The sequence below is a fragment of the Centruroides sculpturatus genome, unplaced genomic scaffold (assembly GCF_000671375.1).
Source record: "Centruroides sculpturatus isolate CEXI.00-Female unplaced genomic scaffold, Cexi_2.0 scaffold514, whole genome shotgun sequence".
Lineage (NCBI taxonomy): Eukaryota > Metazoa > Arthropoda > Arachnida > Scorpiones > Buthidae > Centruroides > Centruroides sculpturatus.
In genome coordinates this window covers 97,724-116,782 of record NW_019384787.1, presented here as the reverse complement: position 1 = coordinate 116,782, position 19,059 = coordinate 97,724, and the positions used below count along the sequence as shown (strand labels likewise).

Genomic DNA, 19,059 nt, shown 5'->3' with positions numbered 1-19,059 from the left:
ATAAAATTTTAAATTAAATTATTTGACAATAAACTGACAAATAATACTTGAATAGAATACAATATATTCAAACAAAATATGAATATTTGTTGCCATAGCAAAATAATGCTAAAATTTTCTTTTTTACAATTAAATAGTCAATTTTACTTTAATTAAATAAAATCTGTTTTTAAATGTTCAGGATAAAAGATTTGAATGATCAGTGGAAAATAATTATTGAAACGCGAACGAAAAAATTAAATATAAATAAAATCAATTAAATATTATAGAATCTCTAGATTATAAGAATTAGATACATTTAGATTTCCATCACGTCTTTTAAAATAAAAATTCTGACAATAAAATTAATGTAAATTTTATTTAAATTGAATTAAGTATAAATTACTATTAAACTAAATTTTTTGCAATGTTTTATTAATAAATATTGAGAGTATAAGTCAATACCATCATCATAATTTTATTTTTAAATAAAACTCTTTTAATATGATCATAGTGTATGTTTAATTATTTTCTCATCAGATAGAAAAACGAAAAAAATGACATTTGTTTTATATCTGGATTGCCAATATCGTTTATAAATTTTCATGTATAGTTCGTTCATACACTCGAAGAGTATCCACTCGTTTGTGTAAAGTTTGTAACAAGTGGTTTAAACTCTTTGAACTGCATTGTGAACCATCCATTGATGTCTACGCTACTTTTACTTTCCTCCGCTTATTTGCGGGAAATCTAAACAATCGAACGTCTGTAGATTTACTTTTACAATTTGGTGCCACACAATAACCCATTGTTTAAAGGTTTGAGTATTTATATACGTAATAATAGTAGACTCACGCGGAAACGATGTGTGGAGTGTAGTCCATCGATAAGTCCCAAAATGGCCGCTGCCGCATAGAATCACGGGAGCGTGTCCTGACCTTCTTATATAGACCTTGCATCCAAAAAGCCAGATTCGCGCATACGCTTTACAGAACACCAACCTCACCCGGTTTAGCCGGTGGAAGTCTAGGACCTCGGGTGGATCTACGAGTTATACTGCATCCAATTCTATCCAGGACCGGTTCTGGGCTGTTAGCCGTCCGCCCGCTAGATATTTGGCCGCCCTCGTCCGATTACGCGAATCTCGAGTAGATTTATAACTTAACCCAACCGATAAGAATTTACTGATATTTTTTATGATAGTTCTGTATAGTTGACAGGAGTTTTAAAAAAAATCCATTAAAACATTTGATATTTTTATTCCGTTCTCCGATTTTATATTACTCACGGATTTCAATGTTAAACCAGTGATATTACGATTTCGTATGTTCCATCTTTAAGGGGATGTAGAAAAAAACGTGCACAAGTCTTGTACTATGTTAAAAAATTGACTGTTACTTTGACAGCATCATTTACAACTAAATTTAATGAATGAGAGAGATGCACGAGGTACAGAAAAAGCTCTAGAATTTATTTTCCTTACATTTACGATTTATATATTCGTTTGTCAAAAAAATTTGTACTTTTCACTTTTTTCCCGAGACTACTAATATTCGAGTACAAAGTAACCGGTTTCGACTTATTTCTACTTAAGTAGTAGTTAAATAATTAAGCGATTAGGGAATTGGGGACATAACAAAACCCTGATGAAAGAGCCGAAATTTTACTTAAGGAAAAGCTTAACCGAACCATCTCTAGCCGATTACAGTGGAGGCTGATTTCTTCGTATTATTAAAGACAGAATTTTTCCAGTTCAATGAGAGTGACCGAAAAGATGTAAATTTTGGAAATTTCAGAGGACACTTAGTCCTAAAACGAATTAGTTAGAAAACAAATGACTTTAAGTTTAACATATTTAGATTTTTACAGCTATGGTGAGAAACGTTTAAAATCTACAACAGTCCTGTCGCGTCCATTGAGATATACTAGTGATGTGACAAAAGAGATATTTGACATTGGCCGGTATCGGCACCCTGGGGATTTGGCAGTCCGCGTGTATGCACGCTCTGCAACCGTCTTCAATTCCATCCATTAATCACTCGTAGGGAGCTATTTGACTAAGTTTTTTTTTTAAGATTTAAAAAGTAAAGAATATTTTATATTTTTGTACGTTTCTTTACAAAGCTATATTTAATTATAATTTTTTTAAAAGTATATTCATACAATTGAAGAATATTTCGTACCAGGTATGTACCAATACATCCACCACACATTTTATTTCACGGAGTAAGTTTTTATTATTTTATTTTTAATCGTAGCCTTTATATCGTGGCTAGCGATTCGGAATATAATTGTGATATTAAAAATGCATTTAGAGACGTTTACAGTTTTTACTGGCTTATTGAATAAACGATACGAATGGACCGTAGAGGGCCTAGACCATCATTGACGCGCAATTGAGTGATTGCCCCTGAATGTCGGCTTCTTACAGAAACACAACTTCCCTATCATCAAATGTTCGCAAGCCACTGCAGCGGCGTCGTTCATACCTGCAATGTAAGGAGACAAAAACCACTTCTTGAGATCTAGTATTATATCCTCCGCAAGCTCAAAAGCAGTTTGAGATAAAATTTATAAAATTAATGGGAAATATGCATCTCATTCTTTGTGCGGAAGATAATGGCACAATAATTAGTGATACATAAGGTATTGCTGATTTGTTGAGTACAACCTTTTCCAAAACATTCAGCAATATGACGTATCCGATCAATTTTCAAGCTTATAATGCCCAGATAGAATTCCTCATCACATGAATATAATGGTCATTCACCAGGAGAGAACTAACCACGGCAAAAAAATGTACTTTCTTTAAATCTATGTTTGTTTCTTGTAATTCTGGAAAAAATATAACATTATGGATGCCATAGGCAATATTGGCTTTGTCCCGCAAGAATTGACTGATAAATGCATGAGTGAAGTGTGGAAGAAGTTATGGCTGAAGGTATCCAAGAATTCAAAAGGAGAAGAGCTTATCGCAGTATTCTTAGGTTGAGCAAACTCAATCTAATCAATACAGCAGTAATAGGAGATGTAGACGAACAGGATATTGAGGAGTTACCGTAGGTTTCTGGTGAGAGTCTTATCAACGACGACCTTCAAGAACTGGCAGAACAAGGAATCCATTAGAACTGGAAAATAGTGATTCTGAAAACGAAGAACCCAAAAAATTTCTCTACAGATTTCCTTAGTAAAAGTTTGGTAACAATAACCAAAATCATTGATCAAATTGTAGCTGATGATCCAGACTTTGAAAGGAGTGCAAAAGCAAAACGAGGTGTTTTGGATGTGATCTTCCGCTACCGATATTTGCTTAAGGAAAGAAAAAAGTGAGAAATGAAACTTTACGACTTTATTGCAAAAAAATAAGAATTTCAGAAAAGTCAGGACCTTCATCACAAAAAATGAACTATTAATATAGAAAAAAATGAACTAATTAATATATTATTATACATTTCTGTGNGAAAAGTCAGGACCTTCATCACAAAAAATGAACTATTAATATAGAAAAAAATGAACTAATTAATATATTATTATACATTTATGTGTGCATATGTTTGTGTATTTAACATATATTATTATACAAATTAATATAAAAATAACTTAAAACTAAGGGAAAATTTTTTATTTTTGGTTGCGTGTTTCCCTATTCTTATTTACTCTATATTAAAATGACCTCGTTTAATGATGTTTCGTATAGCGCTTTTGTTGTCTAGGAACGCATCCTCCGTGTTATGCATGGTCTTACTGTATATACATACTCTTAAAACTTTGTATACTATAAAAGCCCCTTAACCTAAATTAAAAATCATATAACCTTGTATCTTAAAAACCTTAAAACCTAAATATAACTACAGTAATACCCCAAACTTACGTGATAGGTGGGACCGAGCGATAACTGCATAAGTCAAATTTGCGTAAGTCGGGGTATAATTTTGCAATTTGTGTAAAATCCAAGTCAGATGTATGTAAGCTAATAAATGTTCTCGTTAATCTTATCTTGTGTTTTGATTCGTTCACAGTTAAAAGAAATCACCACATAGTCTCTCAAGTATCCATAGATATAACAAACACAGCTATCGTAACTTGGCACCAACTGTAAACAAACTAAGACACACCTTCCTTTGTTTATTGGTTTAAACTCACGTCCATCAATTAAAAATCGCCTTGCATCTCATTAATCCGCAGAAAATAGTTCTTCGTTATTTATAAAATCATTAATGAAATACTAGTCACTTAGCAATGATTATAAATGTAATTATTTCATATTTGTTAAGTTGTTATTTTAATAAATATTTGCACATTCTGAACCATTAGAAATAAACTTTTCTGGTCATGCACACTATAATGTTTTGGTTTCTTTTTCCATTCATTTTTGTAATTCAACTGTGTTGTTGAATTACAAGAATGGAAAACTTGAATGTAAATACGATTAAACATCAGCAAGGAAACTTGCTGAAGAGCTCGGATAAACAAATAGCATTAAATTTGTTTTAAAGCGACGCCAGGCCACCTCGGTGCCAGTAACTTCCGTCGTCGAGTTTCTTCAACAAGAAACATGTAGGTAGACAGCAGTCCGTCTGCTCTGTATTGGGTAACCGGGACGAAGACAAGTGAGAAACCCGACTGGACGGTTCTATAATAGGCAAGGAAAGGACCAATGCCTCCATTACAAAGTCTAAACTTTTATTTATTTACAATATTGTAATGTAACAATTTGGCCCAGGCCAGTTGTATACACAGATGATTTTATACGGAATAGAAAAGTTTCGAGCCAGTAACAAATAAATTACAATTAAAAGACTAATTTTTTAATAAGTGGACCTGAAATAAAAATAAAGCGTGAGTAAGACGGAAGCAGAGAGAGTGGTTTATGGAAGAGGTTCTGCTTACCCGCCTCACCATCGGAGATTTTGCGCTTGAGGACGGTGGGTGTGGCTGGCACATCTTTTTCTTGAAAACCCGAAGAGGGTGTGGGCAGATTCTCGCCTGGAGTGGGGGCCGGTGCGTTGGAAAAATAGGGCATCTTCAAGGCCTAGAAGATGGAAGAGAAGGGTTATGTGCCAGCTTTATTGGTAATAAAGAGAGAAGAGGCAAAACTTACCTGGCTGCAGTCGCAACGTTCTAGAGGATTCAATGCCAGCATCTTACACAGCAGATGCAGAAGGTCATCGCCCGCCGCCGTGAAGATGTTATTGAGAGCGGTTCCTGGGCAAGGCTTGAACTGGACATAGTGAGGAAGTGTGGCCACGCCCTGCAAAGTCAAACGTCTCCCGTCATTTCTTGCCTAAACTATCGTGCTTTGGATCCACTGTCCAGAAAATGGACAATTAATTAATTTACGTCGTATATACTTTGCCGGCAAAGTATTGTGTGGTGCAATTCCCCAAAGAAGCAGTCTCCGTTATTCCGAGTTTATATATTAGGCCACATGTACTAGAAGAATGGGAAGTTTCTCTATCTAGGAATCCATTATTTATCTATTTATTTTATGCGGTCGACTTTCCTAAATGCCTGTCCTTTTACCGGTGTGCAAACCAGTTGTCCTCCGCCTACTTTTCTTCAGATAACCATCTGCATTTTGTATTGAACCAAGGAAAATAAGAATTCCCAGGAAAATATTTAGGATGTCAATCTGTGCCTAACATCAAATATGTTAACGTACAGTACATTTGACGCCAAGGGAAACGTCTGTAGGTGCATGGAATTAAAAGGAATCCACATAAACTATACTTTGACTATCCGTAGCGGCACTTTTACTTTCCTGACTGTTATGTATGGCATGGTAGCTTGCATAAGGGGCATCCATGCTATTAAATTTTGATGACCGTGGGTTGAGGGGATGGAGAGTTTGTTTAGTTACGGCAATGCAATGCTTGGGCCATCTGATTAGGGGAAATGTCTTCTGGGAGGTCTTTCTAAGGTTAACTGGCCCCCTATTCTGGCATTACGAATGTGGAGAAAATCTGAAAAACTCAACCTGGCAGGATGCCAACCCACAACCTAACTCCTGGTGCTGGGGAGTTAGGTTGTGGGTTGACAGCTTCACCACCAGTGGGCCAAGGATGGAGAGACAGTGTGTGGTCACCCATTGTATCTCCAGTGGGTCGGACTTAACAAAGATTTTACTTGTTAGCATTTGCAGTTTATTCTTATAAAACTCCTCTCTGCTGTCAAAATGAAGCATTCTTCCATTTTTATAATAATTAAAAATATAGAAAGTTTTTAGAACAAAATCTTGTAAGATGGCGTTGCAATTTTATTTATTATAACTAATAACATAAAAGTTATTTTTAAATAAAACCTCATAACGGCCAGAAAACTTATGCAATTCGTTGCTAATCTTTCCTAAATAGAAACTATTCACACATTCTTTACTATTAAGAGCTCCCAGAACAAATATTCGACATGACCTACTAAGATTATGCATCCGATCCATTGATTGTCATTTATGAATTAATAAAAACCAGAGTTTCTATGTTATAAATGATATTGTTTCTCGAAATGTCAGGGAAAACAGTTCGAAATATATTCTGGTGATTCTCAAGTGGTAGTGCCTCCTATTTCGTGAAATTCAGTAATTTTGTTATTTGAAATAAACCGTCTAAACGTTGCTGTAATTTGATTAAATGTGTCAAATAAATACGGATAATAATAACTAGTAGTTAGAAAACGCAATTCAAAAGCAAAAGCGAGATGTACTTACGGGCCAATCTTTCTCCGTCGGTGTACCTAGAGCTTGAAATATTTTATCTAATTGATCTAGGTCCGTATCGCCTGGTAGGAATGGTGTCTAGAAACCAAGATGTAACTATTAATTTAGTATCTTTATACTTTGCAAAAAAAATCCGAGAGCGAAATACCCTCAACAGCAGTTCAGCTAAGATGCATCCAACTGCCCATATGTCGACTCCTGTGCCGTATATTCTAGCTCCGAATAGCAATTCAGGAGCTCTGTACCACCTACAAACAAATAAAATTGATTAAACTATGTATTTAATTTGTATAATTTATAAACATTTTGACACAGTATATATTTGCAATTTCAATTTATCATAAATTTGCTTTTACAGTCAACTGGTGTCAATACAAATTGGGGGAATAGCAGTTGGTTCACTTTGTTGAAAATTCGTATTAATGATTTTCGGGATCAAGATCGAGGTCATATAATTTTTGTTAAGAATTAATAGTCAATCGAAATCTCTAAATTAGATTTTGAATTAATTTACTAAACAGATAAAAAAATAAAATAAAATTTATTTACAAAAATAAATGAATGATGTAAATCAGTGGTAGTCAACCTGGTTCCTACCGCCCACTAATGGGTGATTCGAGCTTTTGTCTGAAGCCGTTTACTTTCCATTATCACCGCGAATCTATGACTTACTGATGGAGTAGGTTGTACTGCACTCTAGTGCAGTACAACCTACTCCATCAACCTACTCTTACATGACAAGGGAGAGAGTAACAGTGGGTACATTTGTAAAGTCAAACAAGTTAAACGAGAATGACGTCATCGTTATTCTTATTTCGTTAGACTTTTTGACTGATTTGTTTATAACAAAATGGCTGTTTCTAAAATTGAAGATATGAATGTTGCTAGTGCAGCCTTATCCAAAATATTTTTCTCAGATTGCTTCAGGTGGACAGTTATTTCTATCATTTCACCTTTTAATCCATAATTTAAACACTCAAGTAGATTTAGAAACATCGATATCGCCAGGATTACATTTAATTTATTATATATCTGGTTATGTTGGTGTGTGGTGTGATGGCGACTTTCATATCTCCTAGAGACTTTGTTCCCAAAGCTTTGCTGACTGTTCAGGTGAGGCTGCTTTTACGAGTAAATCTCCTGACCTCAATTTTTGTATTTTTTTAAGATGCCCAATGGTCGATTGAAATAATTTTTGAATCAGAAACGGAGAACGTTTAGACAGAGATGTTTGTCCAGTACTATGAGGTAAGATGGTTGGTTAAAGGAACTGACCTCCTTTGGTGGCGATGCATCAGTACTGTACATGATCCTTTTGATTTTAGTGAATCCATATTTAGAAATAATTATTCAGCTCCAAGTGACCCCACCCACCATGGGGCCCAACAAGGGGATGCTGTCACACCAGGGTTTCCCAGGAGCAATGCAGTCAAGAAGAGCACATCTTGTCTGATGTGTCCGCACGGGCTGCATCGATCAGTTGACTCTAGGCCAAGGTCAAGAATGACTCAATGACCAGCCAGTTGACTCAAATGGAGCCTGATTAGAGCCTCCTATTTATCTAAAGCAGGGGCCAAAGCAGTGTGTTTTGGGAACATTATGTTGCCCTCAACTACCAGGATCCCCCTTTCCAGCATACAGGCCTGGCACGGCACGCACGCATGACAAACACATGGGTGGGCATTCAGAACCCAGCAATGGTAAAGAATAATTACTAAACCATCTCTGGGAGGTCCCTTCACCACAGGCAGGAACCCACATCAAGGGGTTGTTTGTTCACTCCTAGGCTATGCAACCAATTGCTATGAAACTTGGCAGCTACATTAACATACTTCTAACATAAATAATATTCTACATACCATCCCAAAATATTGATCTAATTTCTATGTATCAATTGATTTCTGTCTAAATCCATTTGTTGGATTTACATATAGTGCCATCTATTGGCAAAAAAAATTTTTTGAAATAATATAAACTAAACTGTTAAATAAAAACAGGTTGAGAAACAATGTTATAAACTAATTGCATAATATACTATTAATTACATATTGTTATAATTAGATTGAATGTGTTAATTCCCTATTGTATGAAAACTACAACAAAAATCTTCAAATCTACCAGATGATTATTAATTACAATATGTTTCATAATACAGAAAAAATAATTTAATATGTTGTATAATGTTGCAACATTTATATTATCAAATATTTGTAAATGAGAACTGATGAGGTGTGTAACATCCGAAATGCATATTCTGTAATTAATAAAGACTATTTTTTACCATTTGCCTGCAAAGTTCCTGTATAATAAGTTCATAATAAAAGCAAATTTATGCTAAACCAAAATTGTAAATATGATAGAGTAATAAGCTAGAGAAATAACATTGTATATTCTTACCTAGTTACTACTTGATGAGTGTAAATTCTATTTGGTGACCCAAAAAATTTAGCTAAACCAAAATCAGCCAATTTCAAAATTCCTTTTTCATTAATCAGTAAATTATTTGGTTTCAAATCCTGAAATTTTACAAAAAACATCAGTGTAATATTGTTCATGTAATATAAAGCTACTTTATAGTAATGTGGTGAGGAGAGAAGTGAGGCAAGAACAAATGTGTAACTTTCGCACATAGACTATAAATGTGTAACTTAACAACATAGACTAGCTCAAAACTTCAAAACAGGTTAGTAGTGAGGACAAAGATATTTGATTTCTCCATTCTACAATTAATATATTTTAAAAATTATTAGTTTTAAATTATTCACAAATTTTAAAACAATGGGATCAGTAAAATTCATAAAATTTTTTTCTAATTTCCAAAAATTAATAAAATAATTTTTAGATTAAAACAAGTAAAACTACTCTTTCTTATCTGATTTTGAATGACTCATTTTAGCAGGCAAACAAATAACGAAGAAATACTAAACTTTAACTTTAATTACAAATAACTTCATGTTCATAAAATCTAAATGCATTTCACTTACAAAATAAAGCTTCATCAGTGGACACAATGAACTTTAACAATTCCTGTTACTTTTATGCCGTGTGAATTTTCCCAGCATGCATCTACATTCATCCCGGTATTCAGATTTATCACATTTGTATATGCTACAATACAAAAATGTTCTATTATTCTTCTTTTGAAACAATTTTTTACTTTATATAATATTTTAACATTATTCCTATCTATTTTACAATTAAATTTGTTACAATGTAGACACCATCGTGATTCTTGTCTTTTTAACCTAATAGCAGCTTCATGTTCTTTTAGCCATGTCTCCAACTTCCTTCCTGTTTCTCCTATGTAAAGTTTTGGTCTTGGACAAGTACATGATAGCTTGTAAACGACACCTGTGACTTCAAGTTGGTTTTTTGATATGTTCTGGTCTTATTTAACACAGAAAAATATCCAATTAAAGTTGGTTTTTTTTAATTGGATATTTTTCTGTGTTTTTTAAAGGAATGCTTTTAAACTTGACAGCTAAGCAGCCTAAAAAGAAAGGTCAGGTTGTCAATTGTTTGTTTTCTGGAACACAAGAAGTGAATAACTAGTGGTTATCAATTTTGGACAGACTACATCTTCAAATTAATTCCTTTTTGTTTCAAGCCAACTTTGGTTCTTTACTGCTGATAGTCAGTCTGAGATTTGACCATAGCCAGCTCCCTCAGGTAAAAGAAACAGCTAGCAGTCACACAGGAATGGATTGTTTCCAACCACAAGTCAAACTTTTTGTTGGCTTTGCAACACTTGCTGCATTTAAGCAGTGTCTCTTTATACTCCTCATGGGAGTGATTCATTGAACAGTAACTATAGCAGGTCTGGAAAATCCCACTTGAGCACTTGGCAATACACCCAAATTTGTAGCACCTATAGTACAAAGTAATTCCCTCCCTTAGTTTCTTGCCCAACTTACATGGACCTTGCCCTCTTAGGAGCCTTTTAAAAAAATTCAGAGAGAGTCACATAACTTTCTTGGCTGTTATGCATTATTATTTAAAAAGAAAAAACTTTTATATTATAAAAACTACTTAGTTACATATGACAAATGAACAGGCTTATTACATACCAACCTATTTAATTAACTTATCCCAAAAAAGAGTCAAGAGTCAGCACCACATGTGCAAAGCCCAATCTTTCTCCTGATAAACTGTTTCTCCTTACCAAATGGAAAGAGGTTTACATGGCACATACTGCCATGGGCTCAAACAAGACCAACTGCATTGGCCACCAGTTCTTGTACCAACATGGTACTTGAATCCAATAGTTCCAGCATTCCAGCATCCCCAGACTTCGAAGACACTGGAAACTTCACCTGCAAGTACAATAAGCAAGTTTTCCCAGAGTTCTTGCTGTCAGCAAGAGCAATGCTCAATCAAGGGCAAAGAGACTCAGGCTGGGCTGCAAATATGACAGGGATCCCTACCACATTTCAGTAGTCCTTTATCAAGCAAAGGCCCAAAAGAGACACCATCTGGTGCTTTCACTCATTGGCAGCTATCAGCTTGCATCAGATACACCCAATCAATTACACTCTATCTGATACGTCCAGATGAGATTTCCATTAGGAACCTACTTGTAGCAGCTACAGAAGTCACAGTCTAGATTGCCAAAGACTAGGAACCTGTGATGCTGTAGTGGGTTCTAATCAAAAATGGCTACCATGGTTTGGCCATACCGTCTTTCCTCTGTTCTTGATGGGAGTCTGCATACCACTATGTCTAAATACAGCTTAATTGTCATCTGTTTGTCTAAATGGGATTTGGTTCCAGTTTGGAAAGATATTTGAAACACTGACCTATAAACCTTGTTGTCTAATGCAGCCATCAGACAAGGTTTATAGGCCTAGTATCTAGACTCAAAGCCCACGATTTCTGACACCTCTGGAACCTTAGACCTAAGTTTGAAAACTGTATCAATGACTAAGTCAAGGTCAAGGTCAAGGTGGGATCTTTGGTTCCTGTAATGCACTCACCCTTCACTGCTAGACCCTTGCCATACCAAGATCAGTTCATCTCACTATTTCAGGGAGCATACACCAATAACACAGAAGCTTAATGTTAACCTGTTTGGTGTTTGGGTAGCTATGTCTTGACTTTAGTCTAGCTTATCACTTGATACCAGTATCAACTGAGCATGACATTTGCAACATAATAATAATAATAACTAATACTAATAATGAATAACAATGTACTAATAAATATTCACTATTACCAAAAAATGAATTAAGAAAAAAGTTAGTACTAAACACTAATCTGTAACAGTAATTATTCCTTTATTTCTTGCTATTTTACATAGTGTCAAATTAACATTTATCTGTACATTTAGCAGTATTTACAATAAATGCTGCTTTCTCCTTCCATAGCTGATTTGCTCACCACACCACTATAAATGTAGCATAATTAATATTAAATAAAATACAACTTACTCTATGAAGAATCCAGTTCATATGAAGAAATTCTAATCCTTGCAATGTCATCAATATATAAGCTTTAATGTTAGCAGGTGTTAGAACTATATTTGTATCTTTTATTATCACCTAAATATTAAATATTTGTTTAAAAATACTTGATTAAATTATCGTAGAATATCCTACATAAATAATGAATGGCTTGAAATGACAGATGTGGATTGTGAATACATTAGTTAGTTATTTAAATTTGTCTCTGCCACTGAATATATTGAACAGAAAGTGCATTCTGAATAATTTTGTGCAGTTATGAGAGTCTCCATCTCTTCACATGTAATATCAAATTTATGATTTTCTCAGAGTATTTTGTGCTGAAACTTGAGTGATCTGCTATACAGGTAGTCCTCGGTTTATGCTAACTCAATTTACGCCGATTCACAATTTGCCATTTTGCGGTGTAATTCCTTGATTTTCCCTATGCTAGACTGATTTTCATTTCAGTGTTGACATATTTACCGAGCCACAACATTGTACATTCGTTAAAACAAAGATTTTTATTGAATACAGTAGAGCATCGATTATCCAACTCAACTGGGGACTCGGGTTGGTCGGATAACCGAAAAGAATGGAAAAAATAATTATTAGTATAGTATGTTAATATATCGCTATTAATTAGTTAAATGTAATTAGTATATCATTAACTTACTTCGCATTGAATTTTCATCGATGTTAAGCCTAACAATTTTTTTTTAAAATAATACTCGTTGCTATTGTATCATTAAAATTATTTTATTGCTCACAAAACAAACAACCACTCATAATTAGAAAATTAAATCTCGTTTAAATACAGTACTGGCTTCCCTTTCATGGTCGAGCCAGTGTTGCCATCTAAAACACGCAAAAATTTAACAAAAATTACATTAAAGTAGCCAAGACATAGCCAAATATTGTAGCGCCACATCACTAGCAGACATTTGAAGTTTGCTGACTAGAACGGTCAGTTAACTGATGTGACGGTTAATCGGGGGTCGGATAATCGATACTCTACTGTATATTTATTTTTTCTGTTTAATATTATTGGGTATGTATAAATTTGCATTAAATGAATGCTAAAATACTAAACGTTTAGGTACCCATGAGTCAAGTTATTAAACTTGATAGTCCAATAAATGCGTCCTGATCCATAGCATCAATGAATGTATCCCGTATCAGTTCGTTCAGGAAAGCACCTTAAGACACAGTAACACTTCTGGCGATCAGAAACTATCGTTAGTGAGACAATCTACTTCTCATTGGCCAGACAATACTTTTTTTATTAGCCAGACAATATTTACTTCTTGTCAGTCAGATGATATCTATCTCTCCTTAGCCACCTTCAATTTTCCTGCTCAAACTGACCATATATATGCATTACGGCGACCGATGGTAGACCAATCAGTGTCTCCACTCGTCTGTACCTCTATGTCGGGTTAATGTATCCTTTCAACTATAGAAAGCTTGATGGATGAACTTTGAGAGTTAGACAATGATTGGGAGCAAAGTGCAAATGTAAAAAGAAGCATCATCGTATCCATTCGACCATATTCCAAAATTCTCAATGAAAGAAAATAAAAATGTAAACAATTAAAGATGGATTTTTTCCGAAAAATGTAAGAGATCTGAAACTAAAATTTTTTAATAAAAACATTTCACTTTATTTTATGATAAAATACATTTTATAAATTAAATTTATATGTATTTTGTATTATATTGTATTAATAAACAAAATTATTTGCTTATTTTTCACTTATGTATAACCTAACTCTATACCTCATTGTAAATATGGGTTCATTTTACACCAATTTGATTTGTGCCAGCTTTTGTAGGAACAGAACTGCAGCATAAACCGAGGGTTATCTGTATTATGGTTTTGGGATAATTTCTGTCCAGTTTGTGCATCTATACTCTGTCAAAGTGTCTGTATTTCAATGAATTGCTTTTGTACAATCTCATTGATGGTAATATTGGATAATCAAATTGAAAAACAGCTTGCAAGTAGATGAGGATTTCAATGACTATAAGTTGCTATCACAGAACAGCAAATTTTCATAGTAGAAAGTTACAGAAATAAGAAAACTTATTGAATATTAAAGTGACAGTTTATGTAAAAATTTCCAGATATAACTATGCCTACTAAGATTTATGCTTACAAGCATTTTAATAAGGTGACAGTCCCTGGAGTCTGTAATACAAAAAGAAACAGTTGTGATTCCATGTTACCGGAGGAAAGATTTCAATTAAGACAAGCAGGCAATGCTTGAAAACCAATCTAAAAAATTTTTTTGGAATACTTAAAAGGGAATTCAATGAACATCTAAAGATTATTGAATTATCTTATGGTTCTGTTCATATAGTATGAGGGAAAAAATGTTTGCCTTATAAAGAGATCAGTTTGAATGAAGTTATATGAAGTTTCAAATGCTATCTCACTAATTCAAGGGAAATAAATGTTCAAGATTTAATAATTTCTTGTGACATGCAACAGTAATAAGCACCGAAGCACATCCTGCTCACAAAATCACAAACTGTGACTTGTGATGTCATATTATTCACATTGCTTCTTGCTAATTCATATTTTGCATTGCAAATATTGTAATTATTATTACAATAGTAACCCATATGCAATATCTCTAACATTTCAAATATTATCATTTGTATCTTGTATTTTATAATATAATGGAATCTGCTTTTATGATTAATTTGGAATTTGCAATATTTTTAATAATAACCAGCTTATAACATTAAACAGAGGTTAAAAAATTTTCATTATTGAAGTCAATTTATTACAAACAATTACATTATAAATGTATACAACTCATTTTATCATAAACTGTACACTTAATACAACATTACACATTTACATAGGCCTTTGCCATGTTTCTTATAAGCAACTGTTTTTTAACTCAGCAGATCTCAATATTAAACAAAGAAAATTGCAACACGAATTTTCATCCCAATAACCTAATGTATTAATAATTGACCAACCAAAAATAATTGAGCAGAAATTATCCTACAAATATTTTTAGAAATTACATAAGAATTATAGGTAGATGTTAGGCACCATCTCTTAACTAAAGAAAATAGTTTTATTTTATATTTTTTTTATTTTGAAATTTTTGAATAGTTTGGAAGAAAAGAATTGGCCCAGAGTGGGAGTCGAACCCACAGCCTCTGCTTACCATGCACTGAACCAACCAGTTATGCCACCCAAACCTCTGAGCAACTCCTCCCTTCCAGATACATTTAAACTTTAGTTAAGAGATAGTGCCTAACATCTACCTCTAGTTGTTCTTATCAGGCAATTTCTAAAAATAATATTTTAGGATAATTTCTGCCAAATTATTTCAGCTGTTGATTGATTGATTAATGTTCATCCCCAAAGTTACACTTCAAGATCTACAGTACACATTTTCTAAGAATTCTTGTCATATCCTTACAGCTTAGTATATAAAAGATAAAAGGTATGATTTGTTTAAAAATAATATTTAATGTATGAATTTTCTAAGAATTCTTATCTCATGTCTTCAAGTGTAATTACCACAAATGATATCAATAGCCAAAGTTTGATTATAATAGGCAGATTAGCTTTAACTAATTTTATATAAGGTGTTTTGGGACTGACTGATTACAATAACATTATCTGTGATTATAACAAAAGTATTCCACTGTATAAATGATTTTCAAAACATTTCTTCAATTATTATTAACAAGTTTTATTTACTTTTACATACCTCTAAATCTGTATCCATAAAATCAAACACCAGAGAGACATTTGACTTATGTCCAAATACATCGAGCAGCTAAATAACAGATTGTTAGAGAACATTATTTTAATCAAGCAATTTAATAATAAAAAGACTCTTACACCAATTATATTGGGATGAGAAATTTCCTGTAACAACTTGATCTCTCTAAGAGCAGTCCTGTTTATTCCATCCTTAGCTTCTGCCCTAGACCCAAGTTTAATCTGAAAATTTAATTTATAGATTATAAGTGATATCAATTTTTTTTATATATTTCTTTATTTATGCTTTTGTTAGTGTATTTTATAACATAATAATCAGCAAAATAAAATAAAATTACCTTTTTAACGGCAACAATTCGGCCCGTTTTAACATCTTTTGCCTTATACACTGTAGCAAACTGCAAAAAACAAATGTTTTTTTAATTAAAAAATTGCATTTATTTATTATATTGTGACAATAAGAGTTGTGTGTATAAATTAAATTTTATATACAAATTATTTACTTGTTACACTGTTTTCATTTACAATTATAATGTAGTTATAATGTACGCAGCTCTCAGATACTAACAATGAGCTAGAACAACTGAAACATATTGCATCCAAGCATGGGTACAGCCACTCATTTATCAAGAATATAACGTCCACATATCAATCCAGGTCAATCAACAACAAGGAAACCCACCGTGTTCCGCCTTTTATCTAACACGAAGGAATATTCAGCGGATGGTCAATGTTTACCTAGGTAGTCCAAGATGGCCGCACTTCTGGAATCACATTCTAACCTAACCTAACCTAATCTATTCGGTTAATGTCCAGGGTCGTAGACCATCATGGCGGCTCTTCCTGTTTTAGCCTCGAAACCGGANACAAATGTGACAGTATCTTTTCTCTATTTGATTACTATCCAACAAACTCAAATTCAGAGTTTTAGTAGTATATAGATTACTTTCATTGCTCGAAAGACTGGTACGCCAAGAAAAAGTAATGAATTTGTAGATGAAATCAACTTAATTCGCTGTTTGTGTACAAATGCATTGTAAAAGGAAACAACGATGTTACGATACTTTTTTTATTTTGCCTTTTTGCCAACATTGGTTTAATTTATCAAGTTATATGGAGGCTACATCTTGCTTGCTCGAAAAAGAGTAGCCTCCATATTATAAAAGCTGTTTCAATTATTTATGTCTAACCTAACCTATTCTAATAAATTATCATAATTATTACCAATTATATTATTAGAATAGGTTAGGTTAGAACGTGCGTCCCCACTGTTTGTTTTTGTTTGCCGCGGCGCAGCAGCCGCCGCCGTTCGCTCGCGTCATCACATGACACGTCGTCTCCAAAGCGGTCCGGTTTCGAGGCTAAAACAGGAAGAGCCGCCATGATGGTCTACGACCCTGGACATTAACCGGAAAAATTTGTTAATTTATTAGAATAGGTTAGGTTAGAACGTGATTCCAGAAGTGCGGCCATCTTGGACTACCTAGGTAAACATTAACCCAGCAGATATTTTTGTTTATAGCGTTTTTGAACGAGTTTTCCCTCATATATTCTATGTGTTTTGGACATGTCTAGCATGTATGTATCTATTGTAAATAAAATTAAGAGAAAAAAAAGTTGGTGTATAGTTTATAAACAACTACCAAAATAATAATCAACATTGCATAATAACGGACTTCTAATCTTTCTCCTAAATTTGATCCGAGTTTTTGATCGGCAACCGACGATACGATAAGCACGTGTTTATCATTTGCTTTACGTCAAAGCAAAATATCATCAAATAAATATTTAGGCAATTTCTAATAAAAATACAGTCAACAATGTTAAATTATTCTTTACGAAATGATATTAACCTGCCCTTCGCCCAAATATTCGATTTTCTCATATCTTTTCAACTTGTCTTCGGCCATCTTTCTTTTAAATAAAGTGTTGCCACTCCTTTTAAAAAATTGTTTCGTTTATTTAAGAACTTGTTCATTTCATTAATTTTCTTAAATTTTATATAAAAAATATATTTTATTATTAAAATTAATAAAATTTTAAGTATTCTTTCTTTTTATTTTTTATTTTATTTTAAATAACAATAACTTTCCCACAGACTTTTTTTATTTATTTTACTCTTTCTGTCTTGCGGGTGTTTTCTGGTCGTAGTTACAAATTACCACTTTGTTCGTAATTTCTATTAGTTAAAAATAAAAATAAGTTAAAATTTTAGATTACTTATAAACGAATAGTTTTTTTCCTCATACGCAACGTCGGCCTTTTCTCCCGATCCGAAGAGTAAAATAGCACGTTTATCGTTTGTTTATCTTACCGTCGATGTTGTCCAACTCGTTATACGTTAAATACAATGGAATTAGCGAGTGTGGTTTCTTTAAAATACTGTATAGTGATAGACAAAGTTTAAACGGTACGATAAACACGAACGAACCACTCGGCATTTGTTCTCTTAATCGGTGCAACTTTAAAATTTGGTACATATTTCAATTCAGAACACAGTCTCTAAAATGACTGGTCACTTTAGCTATTTTAGAACTATTTTAAGCGTTGAGGAAAGCCTAACAAAAAGTAAAAACTTATTTTTAAGTAATAGAAATTTCGAATAAAGCATTCATAAATTGTAACTACGACCAGAAAATACCACAAATCGAATCCCGCTATTGGCCGTAGCGGCATAATTTAGAACTAATGCTCGCTCGGGAGCTAGAACGCGTGTGGCCGCCGGCCCGACAAGTTTCGCCGACCACACCGCCGTAATCGTCTGTACTGACGAATCGTACCAGAAAATTCGATTGGTATAAGAGCAGTCCTGTTTATTCCATCCTTAGCTTCTGCCCTAGACCCAAGTTTAATCTGAAAATTTAATTTATAGATTATAAGTGATATCAATTTTNCTAGAACGCGTGTGGCCGCCGGCCCGACAAGTTTCGCCGACCACACCGCCGTAATCGTCTGTACTGACGAATCGTACCAGAAAATTCGATTGGTATGTTGTAGGCTTATTGCTATGACCAGTACAAACATTTGCGTATCTCATTTCTTTTTTTTTCCTGAAATGTCGTTCTCTCGCCCATCTTAAAAATTCGCCATTTTATAATTTAGAAGTTTTTTTATAAGGAAAATTAACAATTATTTATCGGTCGAATTTCTGCATAAAAAGCGTGGATGATCTTAAA

At 33.5% G+C, this 19,059-nt stretch overlaps 1 protein-coding gene across 1 annotated transcript; it reads right to left on the bottom strand.

The window, feature by feature from the left end:
- Positions 1–4,645: 4,645 nt before the first annotated feature.
- Positions 4,646–18,859, bottom strand: LOC111629268 (cyclin-dependent kinase 7-like). Its single transcript, XM_023373150.1, has 12 exons — positions 18,855–18,859; positions 17,737–17,821; positions 16,222–16,281; positions 16,004–16,105; positions 15,870–15,938; positions 12,118–12,228; positions 9,089–9,207; positions 6,840–6,939; positions 6,683–6,769; positions 5,081–5,230; positions 4,870–5,011; positions 4,646–4,800 (listed from the first exon to the last, which is right to left on the bottom strand). Exons 2-12 carry the CDS (start codon positions 17,791–17,793, stop codon positions 4,772–4,774), a joined length of 1,026 nt encoding a protein of 341 aa, XP_023228918.1. The 5' UTR covers positions 17,794–17,821; positions 18,855–18,859; the 3' UTR covers positions 4,646–4,771.
- Between the last annotated feature and the right edge of the window lie 200 nt (positions 18,860–19,059).